This window comes from Muscardinus avellanarius (genome assembly GCF_963383645.1).
Source record: "Muscardinus avellanarius genome assembly, chromosome: 15".
NCBI classification, from domain to species: Eukaryota; Metazoa; Chordata; class Mammalia; order Rodentia; family Gliridae; genus Muscardinus; species Muscardinus avellanarius.
Genome location: NC_137801.1, coordinates 84,865,153 through 84,884,527, shown reverse-complemented (window position 1 = coordinate 84,884,527; position 19,375 = coordinate 84,865,153). Strand labels below are relative to the sequence as shown.

General features: G+C 48.1%; 1 protein-coding gene across 1 annotated transcript in view; it reads left to right on the top strand.

Annotated features, from left to right (window-relative positions):
* Nucleotides 1–19,375, top strand: part of NPAS2 (neuronal PAS domain protein 2) — a gene marked incomplete at its 3' end in the record, with an annotated part of 84,050 nt that overhangs the window by 34,961 nt on the left and 29,714 nt on the right. The window contains exons 5-6 of the mRNA XM_080711846.1: nt 7,509–7,629; nt 8,633–8,746. Coding sequence (XP_080567972.1) covers nt 7,509–7,629; nt 8,633–8,746 — 235 coding nt within the window. The remainder of the gene's footprint in view (nt 1–7,508; nt 7,630–8,632; nt 8,747–19,375) is intronic.

Below are 19,375 nucleotides of genomic sequence, written 5' to 3'. Positions count from 1 at the left end.
TCAGCCCGGGCTCCCCACCCTCACGCAGATGGAGAGGCAGCCGGTTGGTGCGCGTGAACAGCTCGCCTTGGGGATGCTGGAATCCTGGAGGGCTGCGGTCCCCTCTCCACCATCCTGCTGAGACAGCACCATGGCTGTGCTCTCAGTCCATGCTGGGATGATGAGTGTAATTCTGCTGAGGACCAGAGTCCCGGGGCCTCCTGTTCCTAGGAAACCACCCCACTTTTATCATTTCCACAGATGACACTGTGTGCATAGCAAGCTCTGGTTTGCACTTGAACTTTGCTGTCACTGTGCCAGAGCCCATAAAGCGTTTTTAGGGGGCACTGAAGATTGACCCCAGGGGCTTCTACCTCCAAGCTATACACCCCAGTCCTACCTATTTTATTTTGAAACAAGGTCTCACTAAGTTTCTGAGAGTCTCACTGAGTTGTTGAGGGTCTCAGTAAGTGGCCGAGCCTGGCCTCGAACCTGCTATCTTCCTGTCTCAGCCTCCCAAGTACTGGGATTGCAAGCGTGCATCACCACGCCCGGCTAAGGCCAGGCAGATACCCTTCCATGATGCTGTAACCTAAGCTCTTGCATCTGGCCTTGGAGCTGCAGCCATTGCTCCAGATAGCTGCTAGAAGAGGCTCCTTCTCAGCCCTACGGAGGCTGAGATGGGCTGTCGCAGTGAGTACAGATGTGAGCCCCATCTTTTGCACAGTTTCTTCGGGTTCATCTAAGGGTGGCTGGGTAAAGAAGTAGAGCCGGGTGCTTCTTCTCTGGAGAGATTGTGTGTTTCCCTCTGAGTGGAAATAGGTGAGCAGCAAAAGGCCCTGTCTGCAACCCAGACCTGACCCGCTTCCTGACGCTGGGGGTGGGGGGGGGACCGGAGCCCAGCGCCCTTCGGGTAAACAAGATTCGCGCTGCTCTGTAATTATCTGATGACCCAGTTGCTATATCTGGTAGAGGAGATTTAGAAAGTGAGAGGGGAATTCTCCTGATTTGAAATTATGGAGCCGTTTAGGAACACCTTTATAATCACTTTCTAACTCCGGAAGGGCCAGAGACGATCCTGAATCCCATTTGCCAAAGCCGGACCCATTTGGGATGCCTATTACGCGTCTCTGGGTGGAGACCCATGCCAAGACACCGGGAGCGGGGCGGCTCTTGGCCCCCCAGGGGAGGTGAGCCCCAGGGTGGGCAACCCCCAACTTTTGCTTCAGTTTACGTTATCTTTCGTGGTCCAGTTTTTGCTGGGCTCATTCTTTGCAAGTGGGTAGGCGAGGGCCACGGAGGTCAGAAACTTCCCAGGTTCCTGCTGCATTTGCCTGGCTGGGCTGGGAGTCGTGCCTCTGTTATTTCAAGCTAACCCGGCAGGAAGCCCAGGGGACCCGGCCAGCGAGGGCAGAGAAGGCTTTAAACCAGGTTACCACCCTGCTCCGGTCTCTTCCTGGCATCCAGCATTGAGCCGCAGCTTAGGAATTGGGCCTTCGGTTCTGTTCACATCAGTTTCTACTGACTTGTCCCTCAGCGTGAACCCTGGACCAATCTACAGAGGGTGCAGGACTTTCAAAGCCCCTGTGAGGTTCTGTTGTTTGAGGGTTTGCAATTTTGCTGGGAGATTCCACTGGTACAACCACTATTAGTCAAGAGTGCACTTACGATATAGCACGGGCGCTGAGAAGAGTCTCTTAGCTGAGTGTGATGTTGCACACCTGTGATTCCAGTACATGGGAGGCTGGGACAGGAGGATGGCAGGTTCAAGGCCAGTCTCCAGAATTTAACAAGACCCTGTTTCAAAATAAAAATAAAATAAGCCGGATGTGGTGGCGCACGCTTGTAATCCCAGCATTTGGGAGGCTGAGACAGGAGGATTGCAGTTTGAGGACAGCCTTAGCTAGTACTCAGGCAATCTGCAACCTGTTTCAAAATAAAGAATAAGAAACAGAGCTGGGGGTGTAGCTTGGAGGTAGAATGCCCCTGCATTCCATCCCCAGTACAATAAATAAACAAATAAATAAATAGGATAGAAAGGGCTGTGGGCTGTAGCTTGGGGGTAGAATGCCCCTGGGTTTAATCCCCAGTATCAACAAATAAATAAAATTATCATTTGCTTGGATTTTTTTGTAATTTTACTATTTTTTTTGTCAGTGGTGATGGTACTGAGGATTGAACCCAGGGATGTTCTACCTCTGAGCTACACCCCCAACCCTACTTAATTTTTTTTTACTTTGAAACAGGGTCTCACTAAGTTATCATGTGCTGCTGGCCTTGAGCCTGCCGCCCCCTGTCACAGCCTCCCAAGTTCTGGGATTACAAGTGCGCACTACTGCGCCCCACCTCAGTGTTTCCAGTTTTGGATTGACCCCTGCGTTATAATGTAATGGAGACTGGGTTCCCTCTAAAGTGCTTAGAACCAGGGGTATTTCAGACTTCAAATCCCTCCCCCAGATTTGGGGCTATTTGCACATACACCTCAATGTTTCTGTGACGAAATATCTCCGGGATGGTACCCAAGTCTAAACACAAAACCCGTTTGCTTTCTGTCTTCCTTCTACCCATAGCCTGAAGGTGATTTTATATAATACTTTTAATAATTTTGTGCACGAAACAAGGGTTTCATGGTGTAGAATTTCTCCACTTACAACATCGTGTCAGCCCTCAGCAAGCGTTTTTTGTTCTTAGCATTCGGGGATTAGGTAGGGTGCTCAGCCTGCGTTGCTTAGTTGCTTAGCTTTGTAAGTGAAATCGTGACAACTGGAGGTCTCCCCGTCCTCCCGGCTCTTGTGAGATTCGACCTAGCTTGCCTTTCTTTTCACCATGGTGTAATCTCCGAAAGCAGAACGAGCTTCAATCATCCCTGCATCCGTTCCAGTTTGGAACTCCCGGAAAGCGTCTCTCTGGTCACCCTGCAGTGGGTCCCGATGACCATTTGCAAGCATCTCTTAGGGAACTGACCAGGCGTTTCTTTGCTGGACGAGAGGGCAGGTGAACCATCCCCTTTACCAGATCAAACCGGACTGTTTCCCTAGCAGTTATTTAATTTACCCTTAATTTAATTTTCCCTAGCAGTTAAATTTTCCCTAGCAGTTAAAAATTTACCCTTATTTAATTTTCCCTAGCAGTTAGTTAATTTACCCTTCGCCGGCGCAGGGTGGAGAGTTCCTAGAGCTCTCCGAACTTGGCATTGTCGGACTTCGTAGTTATTGCCCACGCAGCGTGTGAAGGTATATCATGGAGCTTTTTTTTTTTTTTTTTTGGTGGTACTGGGGTTCCTGGAAGCCCTTCTACCTCCGGGCTACACTCCCTGACCTATTTTTACATTTTTATTTGGAAACAGGGTCTCCTAAGCCAGTGCACGCGGCTGGCTTCGAACCTGCGCGATCCTCCTGTCTCTGCCTCCCAAGCGCGGGGATGACAAGCGTGCGCCACCGCGCCCGGCCTTATCATGGAGCTTTAATTCGGTGTTCTCCCGGTGACTGTGAGGTTGTCTTCCCCTGTGTCTGTTGACATCCCTTGGATGGCCTTCTCTGGAAAGGGCCTGTTCAGTTGCGCATCGCTTTCTGACTGGGATTTGTTTAAATAAGGCGTCATTAGGCAATTTCATCAACGCGTGAGCATCACGGAGGTACTTACGCCCATCTACGTGGTACAGCTGACTCTACACCTCGGCTGTGTGGGTCAACATACTGTTCCTTGGCTGCAAACCTACCCAGCGTGTACTATACCAAATACTATACACAATTATGACCCAGTATTATTTGTATAACTAAACATCAAAAAGGTACATAATATTTTCATGGGGTAACCATAGTATATATGATCTGTCATTGGCCAAAATATCCTTACGCAGTATGTATGTGCGTATTTTGCTTGAGACATTTTTCTATTGAAAGTTTTTGGACTTTTTGGGGGTACTGATCGAACCCAAAGGCATTCTACCTCCAGACGACACCCCCAGCCTTTCTTTTTCTTCTTCTTCTTCTTTTGAAAGAGGACCTTACTAAGAGGCCAAAGGTCTCACCAAGTTGCTAAGGCTGGCCTTGCCTTGAAACTGCGATCCTCCTGTCTCAGCCTCCCAAGTACTGGGATAACAGGTGTGCGCCACCACGCCAAGCTTGGACTCTTCTTGTAACGATGGGGTCTTTCCATGATCCGAGGACTAGTCCTTGGAGAAGTGTTTCTGTTGCTCTTTTGTTTTGTTTGTGTGTGGTACCGGGGATGGAACCCAAGGGCATTCTCCCCTGAGCAACACCCTCAGCCCTATTTTATTTATTTATTTTTTTTGAAGCTTGATCTCACTAAGTTGCTGAGGGCCCAGCCAAGTTGCCGAGGCTGGCCTCTATCCTGCAATCCTCCTATCTCAGCCTAACAAGTTCTGGGATTTCAAGTGTGCTCTAACTCTCCCTGCTGGTGAAGAACTGTTTTAATGGTCCCTTCTTTACCTCGCCCTAGGGTAAAGAGAATGTCCAGACCACAGCACCCATCCCTGGACAGACAATATTGACAGCAGGTTACAAGTCACACATGCTCTGAGCCCAGGGAGCAGATGGGGGGAGCTTGAGTCCCGGCCCATCACAGGGCTGGCTGAGACCTGTGGCTGCCACTGCCCAGCACCTCTGGAAAGGACCGGACCACAGCTCAGTAGCCCCGGAAAAGATCCAGACTCAAATTTCTGGGCGTGGGATCCATTCCACACCATCGTAAAGTTGAAAAATCCTAGTCAGGGACCTCAGTCCTCTCCTGTTCCTCCCTGTCTTAGGGTCTGTCAGCGGCCCCTCTTGGGGCACCAGCTCCTTGAGTCAGGTCTTCTGTGATCTAAGCCTGCTTCCATTGTGAACTCCTCTTCCGGGGCTCCCCGTCCCTGCCCCACACTCCCGCAAAGCTTCATAGCTCCGCTGCCGGGCCTTTGGGCTTGGGACGCTCTTCCCAGTGGCGGTCCACAGGCATCACCTCCAGATCCCGGGCCAGGGCTCCTCCCGGGAGTCATTCCCTGGGAACCTCCCCAGCCGCTCAGCTTGGAGGCCATGCCACCATCCCCTGTCTTCTCCGGGTGCCTTTCTTTTCATTCTCTCATGGTGCTGGCTACTACGATCATCCAGCTGGGCACTGAATTTTTTTTTTTTAAAGCCAAGCGCCATTCTGGATAGGACAGGGCAGTGAATGAGGCTCGGGGCTCCCGTGGATTAAGGGACACAAGTCAACACCAGAGAACGTCGCCAGGGTATAGTCGCCTCTCCAGTCAATCCCTAAGGGCCCACAGTGCCTGATCGCCTCTAGCATTTATTGTTTACTGTGTGCCGCTTAGCAGCATCATAGGCTAATGAGCTCATTAAAGCCTGGTACTTCCTCATCTCACAGTTGAGGAGAGTCTGGCTTGCTTGAAGGAGCAGAGCCAATGTTTAAACGACCTGTGGGTGTAAACACTGTCCTGTCTGCCTGGCTGGGCATGTTCACTGCCCCTGAAGCCCCAACAGAGGGACCATCCTCACAGGCTCGTAAGCCAGTGGCGACAATATGGCGTATCAGCTGGGGGGTGTCCAGGCTACACAGCCCAGGAGGGCACCGGTCAGGACGGGAGCTCGGAGGAAGTGAATTGAAGTCCCCAGGCCCCGTAGGAAGCTCAGGGGTTGGTTGAAGTGCTCTAGCCTGCGGGGACAGCCCAGACGAAGGCCAGAGGAAAGAACAGACCTGGCCCATAGAAGAGCAGGTTGGGGAGATGTAGAGCTTTGGGGACAGAGGCCATGGTATACACAGCCTGGAAAGTATGCTGAGAAATTTAGGCTCCGCCCCCAGCGTAACGGGAAGCTAGGGGGCTGTGGTCAGCAAGGTGGCCACTTGCCGTCATCCGAGGGAGGCCACGTTGCAGAGGGGCCAGAGTTGCGGTGGGAAGACCAGTTTGGCCAAGTCAGACCCCAGGCAAGAGAGGAAGGTGGTTGGACAGGGGGAGAAGCTGTAGAAACAGCTGGGGAGGAGGGGAGAGGTGGAGGGAGGGAAACGGGGAGCATGTGGACGCTGTTCAGGTGTGGAGGTAAGTGTGAAAGGGAGGAGCCCAGGATGCTACCAAGCTATGACGTCAGCATGTGACCGAGTGACGAGCGGGCGATGCCATTGGCAGAGATGAGGGCCCGAGGCACAGAGGGGGTGTAGTCAGCATAGAATGATGGTGTCGGGGATAGCTGTGGGTCTGTGGCCCCGGGAACGTCCGAGTGGCAGTTGAAAGGTTGAACCCGGGTGCAGGACCGAGACCTGGCAGGATGTTGAAATTTAGAAGTGTCTACAAGGGGTGTCCGAAGCTGTGGAAGGAGATGGGTCTATTGAGGGAAACAGGAAGAGAGACAGATGTGCCTCTTTCCTCGCTCCACGGGGAGCTGCTACCTGCACCATCACGGGAACCACTAGCTGCCTGTGGCTATTCAAGTGTCAACTGAAATTATTAAACTTAAAATCCAGTTCTTCTGTCATCCTAGTCTTGTTGCAAATATTCAGAAGCCACATGGCCAGTAGCTCCTGGAACAGATAGTACAGATGATGCCCTCTTCATGGGCAGTTTCATTGGACAGGGCTACTCATCTGGACTCTATCTTATGTTTATTTCGAATCCCAGTGGGTAGGGGGAAAAAAGCGTACCTCCATTCATTAGAGACCTTTGAGAAACAAATAAGCAACCTTTAAGCAGTCTTGCCTGAAGGTCAAAAAAGGAACCCTGTGCCCCTTTTGGGGCCTTTTAAATGAGCGATGGGCTTCTCACTGGAGCTCCACTTGGCCTACGCTGCCCCAGCCAGAACCTGGAAGCTTCAGCCAAGGGGCTCCTCAGGCATTTGCTAGACTTAACACTTAGTGCTTTCCTAGCCCCATGAACAACAGCACAGGTGCTTTTGCACAACCACAGGGAACCTTCCACGCCCACAGGTTCTGCATCCAAAGATCCAACCAACTGTGGTTGGAAATAATTGACGCGAACCATTGCACTGTACTGAGCATGCACAGACATTTTTTTTCTTGACATTGTTCCCTTTAAAATACAGTATAATGACTCTTTACAGCGCATTAACATTGAGTTAAAGTGTATAGAAGGATGTGCATAGGTTCTATACAAATATTATGGCATTTTCCATAAGGGATGTGATCTGTGGAGTCTGGTCTCCACAGGAAGTTTTGGAAAGAATCCCCCCTGGAGATCCCAAGGGACTGTAGAACTTTTTTCCTTTTTCTTTTAATTTTTAATTCTTTGTAACTTTTTAAATTCTGCCTTTAAAAAAAAATACTGAAAATAGAACCCAGGGCCTTGTACATGCTAAACAAACACTCTTCAACCGAATTACAACCCCACATCCTTCAGCCCCTGTAAAAACCTTTTAGCCTACAATTCCAGATTGCTGCGTAACCAAGAGTCTTCACAGAAAATCAGATCTTGAGCTTCCCTTTCAGAAGGTTGTTCCAAGCCGTCCGGAACAGCCTCTGCCCTTGCATTGGTTCATTTTCATGGCGTGTGCACCTTTGTTCTTTGTTCCCTTTTGCAGTCTGATGTCATGGATCAGAACTTGTTAAATTTCCTACCAGAACAAGAACATTCCGAAGTTTATAAAATGCTTTCTTCCCATATGCTCGTGACGGATTCCCCCTCCCCAGAATTCCTAAAATGTAAGTTCTGCTTGACTTTTTTTTTTTAACCAGATCTAAAGATACGAATCTTACTTTGAAAGGAGGTTAGAATGCATTAAGAAGGGAGGACTAATTTTAAGAATAATTTCCCTCGTGACTTAGAACATTTCCAAGCTCCTTGGAGGTATATTTTAGGTTTACAGCTAAAACTGGAGTTTGGACTGTGTAAGGCATTTAGCTTGTACTTGGAAAAATTTGAAATCATCAGCCTTACGAACAATAATTTTCTTTGCATGTATGATAAATTTATTTTGCACATGACAGTCTTTTAGTCATAGACAGTGGGAAAATCAGTTAACAATCTGGTTTTGTGGGGGGGATGCTAGGATGCTAAATTTGTGTAATAGCAAGTAACCAACTGGTCGTGAAATAATTAGGTCAAAAATTCAAATTCCGACCTCCCGAGGCTGTTTTCTGGTTATTTGTAAACATTTGCATTTTCATGGAATTTTTACGTTTTAGTCAAACTATTCAGCAACCTGGCTGGAAGGCTGGCGTTAGTGCCTACAGAGCGCGTGTCTCTTAATGAAGCACGGACGGGGTACACAGGGGCAGAGATGCTTGCATTTGCTCCAGCCCCAGTCCATTTTCCATAATTTGTCCCCTCGTCGTACATCTGATTTTACTTCAAAGCAAAGCAAAAAGATTAAACTAAAGAGAGTGTCTCTGTAGAAGCAGCTTTATTTTAATATACTGTAGGAAAACAACCAGAACTAATCAGTGCCAACACAGCCAACCAGAGACATCTGCCGGAGCAAATGAAGACTATGGGTCCAGTATAGAATGCAGTCTCTATGCACTATGGGAAGTATCTGTGCCCCAAAGGTGGGACGTCGCATTCAAAAGTCACTTGTGCTGGTGGAAATATTCCCATCATGCGTGGAGTCCCGGGAGAGTTTTTCACCAAGACCCGACTTGCTTTGTCTAGAATCTGTGTAACACCCCTCTTCCTTTCTCTTCTCTTCTTCCTTGAATGGCCCAGCTGACAGCGATTTAGAGTTTTATTGCCATCTCCTCAGAGGCCGCTTGAACCCAAAGGAATTTCCAACGTATGAATACATAAAATTTGTAGGCAATTTTCGCTCTTACAACAATGGTAAGCTTTAATGGTCCTATAATTGTGTCTTTTCTCATGCAAACATGTGCTGTGTCTTTTCTCATGCAAACATGCACTTTGGGCCGAAGGCTCCAGAGGGGGGAAAGGGGGAGGCCGGGTGTGTGCTGTTCACAGTTGCCTTCTGATTTTTGTGTTCCCAAGATGCATCCTTGCGCTCCAGAAGAGCACACTCCCACACCCGTTTGTGCCAGCGCACAGTCCCCCGAATTGCATGTGATCCGTTTACCGACTAAGTAATGCTATATGTGAGAAACAACTCACAGTTAATGAAGAACAGGCTCGGCCCACACACTCCACCAAACAGGCCTGCCTTGTGCCACCGCCTCCATTTCTACTTTTTTATCTCTTCTTTAACACTCCTGCTGTGAGCCTGCGCTCATAGATCTGACTCGTGGATCTTGTACTCACTGTGGCCCGGATGCACAGTAAAGAGATTCTTTCACCCTGGCTCAGTAATCTACACTAATTATCAAGCAGGAGAAGCCAGCAGTAATGTTATATTGTATTTTCTTCTTTTTTGTGTGTGTGTGTGTACGGCACTGGGGATTGAACCCAGGGGCATTCTACCTCCAAGCCACACACCCCAGCACTATTTTCTTTTTATTTTGAAATGGGCTCCCTAGGTTGTTGAGAGTCTGAGACGGTGTCCTTGAACCTTTGATCCTCCTGTTTTAGTTTCCCAAATACTAGAATTACAGGCATGCGCCACCACCCGTGGCTTAAAGTCGTATTTTCTGAAATTATTCCAACACCTGGCTGCAGAGACGTGAACTCTAAACTTGACCTGAACACTCATCTTTCCTTTTGCCCCCTGCAAAATGGCAATACAAGCCTCTGACCAGATATTCAGAAAGCAAATCCATTAGGAGCTGAACACAGATAGACCTGTGCTTTGCTGGCTGTTCTCCCCAAACTCAACACAAGCCGGGGCATGGTGACACAGGCCTGTAGTCCCAGCACTTGGGAGGTTGAGACAGGAGATCGCAGGTTCAAGACCAGCCTCAGGATCTTCCTAGGTTACTCTCAGTAATGTAGCGAGATCCTGTTTGGAAACCAAAAGTAAAAAATATAAAAGGGGCTGGATGGAGTGGGGTGTAGCTCTGAGGTAGAATGCTTCTGGGATCAATCTCCAGTACTACACCCACACAAATAAATAAATGAATAAACAAACAAGCCCAATAGAAAGATGAAGCATTTGTTTAAGCGTTGTCTAACCCCGGAGCCAGGTGGGTCTGTCACTGGGGCCAAATCAGTCCCGGGTTGCATTAGAACCAACCAAGGTGATTATCACTGAGTCCCGGCGCGGAGGCTAACCAGGACCGTAATTGTCTATCTGTGCGTTTTGCTAAAAAGGCCTCGACGCAATGCTAAGCAGTGTGGTCCTGGAGTGACTTTCAGAACTGTGGCCCAGGGTTGCTGCCCGCATATCGGGCTCCCTGGCTGACTTAGAAGCCCTTCTGGAGTGACTGTAAGTGGCAGGAGGTCCGCTTTCCTCAAGGTCCCTCCCCCAAATATAAAGCAAGATGGAGCCAAGGCCTGGCCCTGCCTAAACGTATGCACCCAAAGGCCTACCCAGACTTCGTGAGCCAGATGCTTAATGAACTACCCAAAGGGGACAGAAGCGCCCAGAGAACCTGGCTCGAGGGGCATCGTGTAGAAACGGTTCCACAATATCACGCCAACCCCAACGCGCTGGTTCTTTGGACGAAGGGACTTGTAAAAATGAAGATTCTCAGGCCTTTCCCTAATTCTAGATTCCAGGGCAGGAGAGCAGAGGCCCAGGAATGTGCAGTTGGAAAGAACTGGGGATCCTGTTTCTAGGAGTCCTGGGCTTGGACTAGAGTGGACGGCATTCCCTAGAGATTCCAATGGCTCTCCTTCCAGACAACTTTATTGTTGAGTTAATGTAAGAGAGACTGGAGTACCCCTACAACGCATATGCTGGATTTTTTAAAATTAAACATATTAGCAGCATAGTGGTTGCCAAGGGGCTGAGGAGAGGGAAGTAGAGAGTTGCTGCATGGGCGCAGCATTCGAGTTTTGCAAAATGAAGAGCTCTAGCCGGGCGTGGTGGCGCACGCTTGTAATCCCAGCGCTTGGGAAGCTGAGACAGGAGGATCGCACGGGTTCGAAGCCAGGCTCAGCTACTTAGCGAGGCTCTTGGCAACTTAGTGAGACCCTGTTTCCAAATAAAGTATAAAATAGGTCTGGGAGTATAGCCCAGAGGTAGAAAAGCCCCTGGGTTCCACCCCCAGTACCACCAAAAAAAAAAAAAAAAAAATGAAGCGCTCTGAGCATGGTTGGTGGTGATGTTTGTATAACCATATGAATGTGCTTAGCGCTGCTGAACAGTAGTTGGGATGGAGGCTGGAGGAGGGGTAGCTCAGTGGTACAGCACATACTTAACTTGATGGGCAAGAGCCTTGGTTCCATCTCCAACCCCTAAATAAATAAAAGGCACTTTTATTTAAATAATTAATTTAATTTAATTTATTTAAATTGTTAATTTAAGTTGTTATTTAATTTAATTTATTTAAATAAAAGTGCCTTTTATTTATTTATCACAATTTTAAAAAACAACAACAACTCCGTGTGCATTGGCCAGAAAGACAGTGTCTAGACCAGCATCTATCCTAAGTGACCACGTGCGCAGAGGGGAAAGGAATCTGTGGGAATTACGGGGAGGCTGCCCCCCATGTGTTTCCATGACAACCATGCATACAATTAAGAGAACCAACCCGTGATTGGCTGGCGAGAAGCACTTGTATCCTACGTGAATTTCCATTTCCACAACTCTCATTAAGATGCTGCCAAATATCACTTTGAAGCATCCTACCATTTATCACATCTGAGAGGATGTCAAGGAAACAGGCAGGCTTCATTCTGAATACCTGGGATTTTTTTTTTTTTTTTTTTTTTTTTTTTTTTTTAGCTACCAAGGCTTTATTTTCACTTCAAGTTGAGACAGTGTTTGTTTGCTTGAAAGAATGTGTGGAAATTATGTGTGACTTTTTTTTTTTTTAACTGTTACTGCTGTAACAGGCTGCGGCGTGGAAAGTGAAAATTTTGAATGCAGTGTTTCTCCAGGGCCTGTGGTATAAACCAAAGTTTGAAGGGCTTTGCGGAGAGGACGGTCCCCCAACGCAAATGTGGCTTTCTCAGACCCGTAGCCGAGGGCCCACAGTGAGGTGTGGAGGGCTTGTTACAGTTAGGAGAAATAAATTCTGATGTTTTGTTGCACTGGGGTGGGGCGGGGGAGAGTCTCTACAGATCATGCTAGTGCACTGTAGATTTCAGAACACTGGGAGAGAAGGTTATGAATGTTCTCACCACAAAGAAATGATCAATGTTTGTGAAGATACGTGTTCCCTGATTTGAGCATTTAGCAACGCCAACATGTATTGAGACAATCCACGGTTCCTTATCAATATGTAAATGTTTATGTGTCCATTTAAAAAGTAAAGACAGCTGGGCATGGGGGCATACTCCTATAATCTGAGTACTTTGGACGCGGAGACAGGAGGATCACAGGTTCGAGGCCAGCCTCAGCAACTTAGTGAGGCTCTCAGCAACTTAGCAAGACCCTGTTTCAAAATAAGAAAATAAAATAGGGCTGGGAGGTAGAATGCCTCTGGGTTCAATCCCCAATGCCACAATAAAATAAAATGAAATAAAAAGAATAGAATAGAAAGAATAAAGAATGTGTGGGCCCCGGGGCAGGGAAGACAGAGGGTGAGTCCAAGCCAGGAGGACTTTGGTGATGCTTAACTATACGTGCGCCTGCCCGCTGGCTCGAATTATTTCCTTGGGCTTGGTAACCAGTAAGAATGGACTGCGTTAGTAGGAATTGGCGGGGGGAGGGTGTCAAAATACATATTTGTTTGCCTTTGCTGATGAGATTACACGCTTGAATTGGAAGTTTCCAGATACGTAGAGGGGTGAGGCCACCCCGTCCTCCCCAGTTCCTTTGGGCAGTGTAAACACGACAGCAGTTGCCCAATGCTTGAGCAAAATGGAATTTTCCCCTCCTTCAGGATTCGGTCATCCCTTTGCACATGGTCCTTTGCCCACGATGTTGGAGGGGGAGGAGAGAGGAAGGCTCAGTTCTTTAATCTAGAATGTTCATGTAGTCCCAGTACCTGGGAGGCTGAGACAGGAGGATCGCAGGTTCAAAGCCAGCCTCAGCAACTTGGCGAGGTTCTCAGCAACCTAATGAGACCTTGTTTCCAAATAAGAAATTAAAAAAAAAAAAATGGGGCTGGGAGTGTAGCTCAGAGGTAAAATGCCTCTGGTTCAATCCCAAGTACGAAAAAAAAAAAAAAAAAGGGCAGGCTTCAGAGTCTGTTTATCCCATAGTTGATATTTTTGTTTACTTCTTTTGATATTTTGGTGCCCCCAAATATTTTGTCCCCCCTTTTTTGCGGCACTGGGGATGGAAGCCAGGGGCATTCTACCTCCGAGCTACACCCCCAGCCCTAATTTTTATTTTTTATTTTGAAACAGGGTCTCACTAAATTGCAGAGGGCCTCACTAAGTAGATGAGGCTGGTTGCTAACCTACGACCCTCCTGTCTCAAATCCTAGATACTGAGATTACAAGCGTGTGCCACCATGCCTGGCTCCCCGCCCCCCGCCCCGTTTTTTTTTTGTTGTTGTTGTTGTTTTTTTTTTTTTTTTTTTTTGCGGTACAGGGGATGGCACCCAGGGGTATTCTACCTCCAAGCTACACCCCCATTCCTAATTTTTATTTTTTATTTGGAAACAGGGTCTCACTAAATTGCAGAGGGCCTCACTAAGTAGATGAAACTGGTACCTAACCTACGATCCTTCTGTCTCAAAATCCCAGATACTGGGATTACAAGCGTGCGCCACAACGCCTGGCTCTCCAGTCCCCACCCCTTTGTTTTGCAGTACTGGCGATGGAACCCAGGGACATTCTACCTCCGAGCTACACCCCCAGCCCTATTTTTTTTTCTTTTTCTTTTAAAACTGGGTCTCATTGAGTTGAGAAGGGCCTCACTAAATAGTTGAGGCTGTCCGAAAACCATGATCCTCCAGTCTCAGCCTCCAGAATGCAGGGATTACAAGCGCGCGCCACCACACCCGGCCAGGCCCCTTTTTATTTGTTGTTTTGAAACAAGGTCTCCCTAAATTGATGAAGGTCTTGCTGAGTTGCTGAAGCTGACCGCAAACCTGCGATCCTCCTGTCTCAGCCTCCCAAGTGCTGGGATTCCAGGCGTGCAGCACCACACCCGCTGTATGTAGCTGATATTTTTTGAGAGAAAGAGATGGTTTTGGACAAGTTTATCATCTCATCTTTTTCCTTTCCAATTAAATATGGAGCCCATGGACCTTTCTCGAACCCCACACACTGGTGCCATGTCCCTCCTTTATTGCTTTGAGGATGATTTTTCAAAGGCCTGGTGACAGTCTTAGTTTAAGGGGTCCTTGGAAGCAGGTTCCAGCTCCCGCAAGGTGATGGTGGAAGCAGGCAGCCCTTTCTGTGTACCCTTATTTCTCCCCAGACTTGGACTTGAATGTGTGTCTGACTAAAATCCAGAATACAGCATTTTAAAAGTTGCTGGTGTGGTTCCAAGTAGGTTACCCTCAGCAAACATTCCACTCTGGGCTTTCCAGAAACCACACACCAGAGTCTAAAAGTTTCCCTGCCCTCATTTTACCTATCCGCCTCTAACCACACCACCAGACTGAAATTCTGAAATCCTGGCTGAAGCGGAGGCCCTTTCGCCTACGACACGTGGCTCCGGTGCTCCCCGGGACTTCTGTAGGTTACCTCGCTTTATGGCTTTGAGGTTGTTGGGTTTGGTCTCTTGGTTTTTCCCCCCAAGCTGAGTTAATTGAGACGTCTCTGTTAGGGGATCAGAGCTTAGGTGTGCCAGACCTCCTTAGGAACAGAGAGGTGAGCTTGCGTGGTGTCGGGGCGGAAAGTGATGTATCCATCAGAGGCCCGTAGGAGTAGAAAGCAGCGGATCCCCTCTGCCCAGTGGAGCCGGTGTCTCCGCCTTCCCAGAAGCAGCCACTGCCCTGAGGTGTTTCAATGGCAGAGGAGTTCAGAAGCTGAAAAAGAGCAAATCGTTACCCAAGGGCATCGTCCTACATGGGCACCGAGATTCGTATTAAATCAGAGCAAACAGAAACGCTCATTCGTTTAAACCACAGCCCTCTGCTTGCTTTAGTTGGGAGTGAGGGAAAATTTCATACAAGTTGTCCCTAATTATGATTTTTTTTTTTTGGTAGTACTGGGGATGGAACCCTTCTACGTCCGGGATACACTCCCAGACCTATTTTATATTTTTTTTATTTGGAAACAGGGTCTCTTAAGCCAGCGAGGCTGGCTTCGAACCTGTGCGATCCGCCTGTCTCCGCCTCCCAAGCTCGGGGATTACACGCGTGCGCCACCACACCCAGCCCTAATTATGATTTTTTTAAAAAAAAACATGTGCACAAGATATCCACTTGGAAGGCAGGCATGAGCGCCTAGAGGAAGCTCTCTTTCCTAAGCCTACAAATAATTTGACCCTGACCACACCAACCATCTGGTTGATTTCTCAGCAATGCCATCACAGTCCTCTGGCCCCTAAAAATATTCATTTTAATTGGCGAGTGCTGAAGGGAGGAAGAATTATTTAAGTAAGGCATGCTGTTTCCCTTTAGAGCCGCTTTGTTTTGTTTTTTCCAGTCCAGCAATTGCAAAGCCCCGCGCTCTCACCAGCCCTCTTCTCCCCCATGCTGCTCTTCCATGTCTCCTAAACAGAACGGGCCGGTGCTGCCTGAGCGAGGTGGCAGGCCCAGGCCCAGGGCGGGCAGGCAGGCAGGCCTGCTGCTGCCCACCCGAGAACCCCGATACCTGGCTGTTGGGAGCAAAACATAGCGCACAGACTAAAACCAAGAGGCCGAGGTTGGGCCTTAGTTATCGGGAGATGACTTCTCAAGGACACGCAGAGCGTGGTTTCCCCTCCACCACCCAAAACCATAACGCCCAAGCACGGAGGGTGCTCATCACGACTGGGATTTAGGAGTTTTCTTCTTCCCCGAGCACAGTTCAGCAGTGATAGCTTCACGTCCTCCCAGATACCCAGCAATTTGTTTTCCTGTGTTCCAACAAGCGCCAAGAGACTACCTGCCGCTTCCCCTGTGGAAATGTCCGTGTTTTCCTACAGCCATGACAACTAACTCATCATCCCTGAGGAGATACAAGCTGTTCTGGTGTCTGAACTCACGGCTGGATAGGACGGGAACCATCGCACGGGGCATCTTCCGCCATTTCTCTCTGTTCCTCTGCTGTTGACTGCTGTTCACCGTCACCACCCGGGCTCTCCCTCGCTCTTTCCTAGCCCCTTTTGAAAGAACTTGTCCTGTCCCCTGGGGCTTCCCTGCCCCAGCTGTCACCTGAGTCCTCAACATGCCTGACCCCGGAGCTCACCTTTGTCACGGGGTGGACTGGGCATCCAATCCTGAGCATATCCGAATGGAGCCGGCATTAGTCATTCTGAATCTCCTGAGAAACCTGGGGCTCTTATTTTTGGAATCCCAAGGACACCAGCCCAAGGCAAGAACATCTGAAATTAGAGACTGTTATGCAAGGCTCTGGAGTTGATAACCTATGGGTCATTTTATTATGAAGTCCCCCAAACAACACCATCTTGCATCTCTCCACGTAGGAACTCCCATCAGGCACTTCGACTGTTTTCCATCACCGAGCAGGGATGGCTGTGTGTGGTTCCCAGGCCTCCTCCTTACCAGTGTCCCTGCATCAGTAGGGCAGTGAGCTAGCCTGAGTACCAGGGCATCCCAGGACCATTCTCTGCTGACACGCTCCCCAGCGGCAGGATGCAACAGTCTCCAGTAGCACCAGCTCGTGCTGCCGAGAAGCAATCTTGGGGTCCTCGGGTCTAGTTGTTGGCAATGCCCCGAAAGCCTCTACCTCAACCAAGCTTAAGCCATGGTTCAGATACGAGATGGAAGGTATTCTCTCAAGAGATTCACCTGAGAAACACGTCCGGAGCACCTGCTCTGAGCTAAAGAACAAGAGCCCGTTCCCACCAGAAGGAAGACTATCTATTTAGCTTTTGGCAAAAGTAAGATCAATTTCAAGCGAGATGACTCTAGGGGAAAATATAGCAAGAAAGAATTGCTTTTCTCTACATCATGAGTGGTCAGAGATCCGAAAGTAACCGGGCTGTGCCTGCAGTTAGTGGTTAATCCTTCTGAGAGGCGAAGGAAGCGAGTTGTAATTAGATAATATTTTTTTTCTATTACTTAAACTGAAACAACTAATTGAATCCTTAATTAATGGCTTTAAACTACCTTGGGATATGAAGTGCCAAAGAGTTCTACTAAGTGCTAAATATGACTAGGAAATCCCCGCGGAGCAGCGCGCTCCTGTGTCGACTCTGGAATATACGAGGAGGCGCATGCTGCGAGTCAAGGGGCAACTCTTCTAGGGCCACTGGTGGAATGTGTAAAGCAGCTTCCGCCCTTTGGCTTTCCCCTTGGCCTCCCTCAGAAAACTCATCCCTGATTTACTGTCTGCCACTCTGGATCAAGCCCTCAGACATTTAAGATCTTGGGTGGGAAAAGGCTTGTTTGGGAAGAAAGCTGCTTAGTTCTAGGCCCATCTGTAAAATATCCAGCTGACCAAGTGCAGGCTCCAAGCAATCATGAAAGTCCCCTTTTACGGGGTGCAATTTCACATGTGACGCCCGTGGAGTTACGAAGGAAAGACAGAAGGACATTGGCAGGCTGCCACGCCAACAGCAAGATGAGGGAAACACCCACTTAAGAGCCATGGCAGCCGGGCGTGGTGGCGCACCCTTGTAATCCCAGCATTCGGGAGGCTGAGACAGGAGGATCGCGATTCACGGCCAGCCTCAGCTACTTAATGAGGCTCTCTGCAACTCAGTGAGACCCTATTTCAAAATAAAGAATAAATAATAGGGCTGGGAGTGTAGCTTGGAGGTAGAACGCCCCTGGGTTCCATCCCCAGTATCACACACACAAAAAAAAGAGCCATGGTTTGAGTCTTTGCTTTCCTGAATGAAGGAAGAAGATGTGGCTGTCTTGGGCTAGTGTTGCCCACTCTGTGATTTTTTTCTGTCCCCCTCTCCTCTTCACAGTAAATCAAAGAAGAGTCCTTATCAGTGGAGCACATGAACTTAACTGATGAGCGGACGGCTTACACACACTGCTTCGTTTAGGGGTGGACTAAGGAGGCTTTCTCTTAAATTCCTGGGAAGCCCTCAGAAGTTTGCTTAGAAGGTCTTGCTATTCTGAAAAAGTCAGGAGAGTTTTATTAGGTCATTATCTGGCTGGGGAATGTCTCTGAGATTCAAGCAGAGAGTAATTCACATCTGGGAAGTTTTTAAATGTCTTCTCTTATTACACAGATGTTCACATCTGCGAGCCCTTCCCTCATGTGGAATTGTTTCCCTTCCCCTTGATAGATTTCCTGGCTCACTTTGTACATTATTCTGCAGTCGCCTAAGCCAGCTCGTAACAGATACAAACTCTCTGGAGACCACTGTTTTTTATTTTGCCCACTTTCTATTCATGTTCGGAAAATACTTATTAGTATTTATGCGAGTGGATTAGAAGAATATGTTTGGTAAAATGAATTTATTCATACCAGTGAACAGAAGGGATCATTTAGAGACCTGTCGATATATAAAATGGAAAAAAAAAAGACTGAAAAGCTACGTGTCGAGGCCAGTCCTGCAGATTTCAGTGTATAATGCATTCAGTTTTCTGATGCTCTGGATGTTCTTAGATTGGAAACAGAATGAGGTTTCAGTATGATGCAAGTTCAGGATGTACAGGTGACACGGTCATCCCTCACCATCCACGGGAGACTGGTTCCCCGAAGACTAAAATCAAAGGATGCTCAAGTCCCTTATACAAAATGTCACGAGATCTGCACATCCCGTGGCTCACGTTCTGCACACGCCCTCCTACGTTCTTTAAACCCCCTCTGGGTGGTATTCGAATACCTAATACGTGTCAGTGCTGCAGAAGAAGTTGTTATAGTATGTTGTGTAGGGAACAATGACAATAAAAAATTCTGTACATGTTTAGTACAGGCGCAGTTTTTTGTTTTTTCAAATAGGTTCAATCCATAGTTGGTCAAATGCGTGGATTCAAGCCGGGTGTGGTGGCGCACGCTTGTGATCCCAGCATTCGGGAGGCTGAGACCGGGGGATTGTGGTTCGAGGACAGCCTCAGCTACTTAGTGAGGCCCTCTGCAACTCAGTGCGACCCTGTTTCAAAACTAAATAATAAAAATTGGGCTGGGGGTGTCACTCAGAGGTAGAATGCCCCCTGGGTTCCATCCCCAGAATCGGAAAGAGAAAAAAAAAAATAAGCATGGATTCAGAACCTTCAGATAGGGGTGGCAAATGCCAAGCACACTTTAAATGGAAAAGACTGTGCAGAGTCTGCTCTTGAGACCCCCATCGTGGTTGGCACTGATAGATGAATATGTGAAGTTGTTTGTTTGTCTGTTTTTGTTCTGAGGACTGAAGCAAGAGGCATTCTGCCTCCAAGATTCCCCCAGCTCTATTTTATTTTTTATTTTGAAATGGGGTCTCACTAA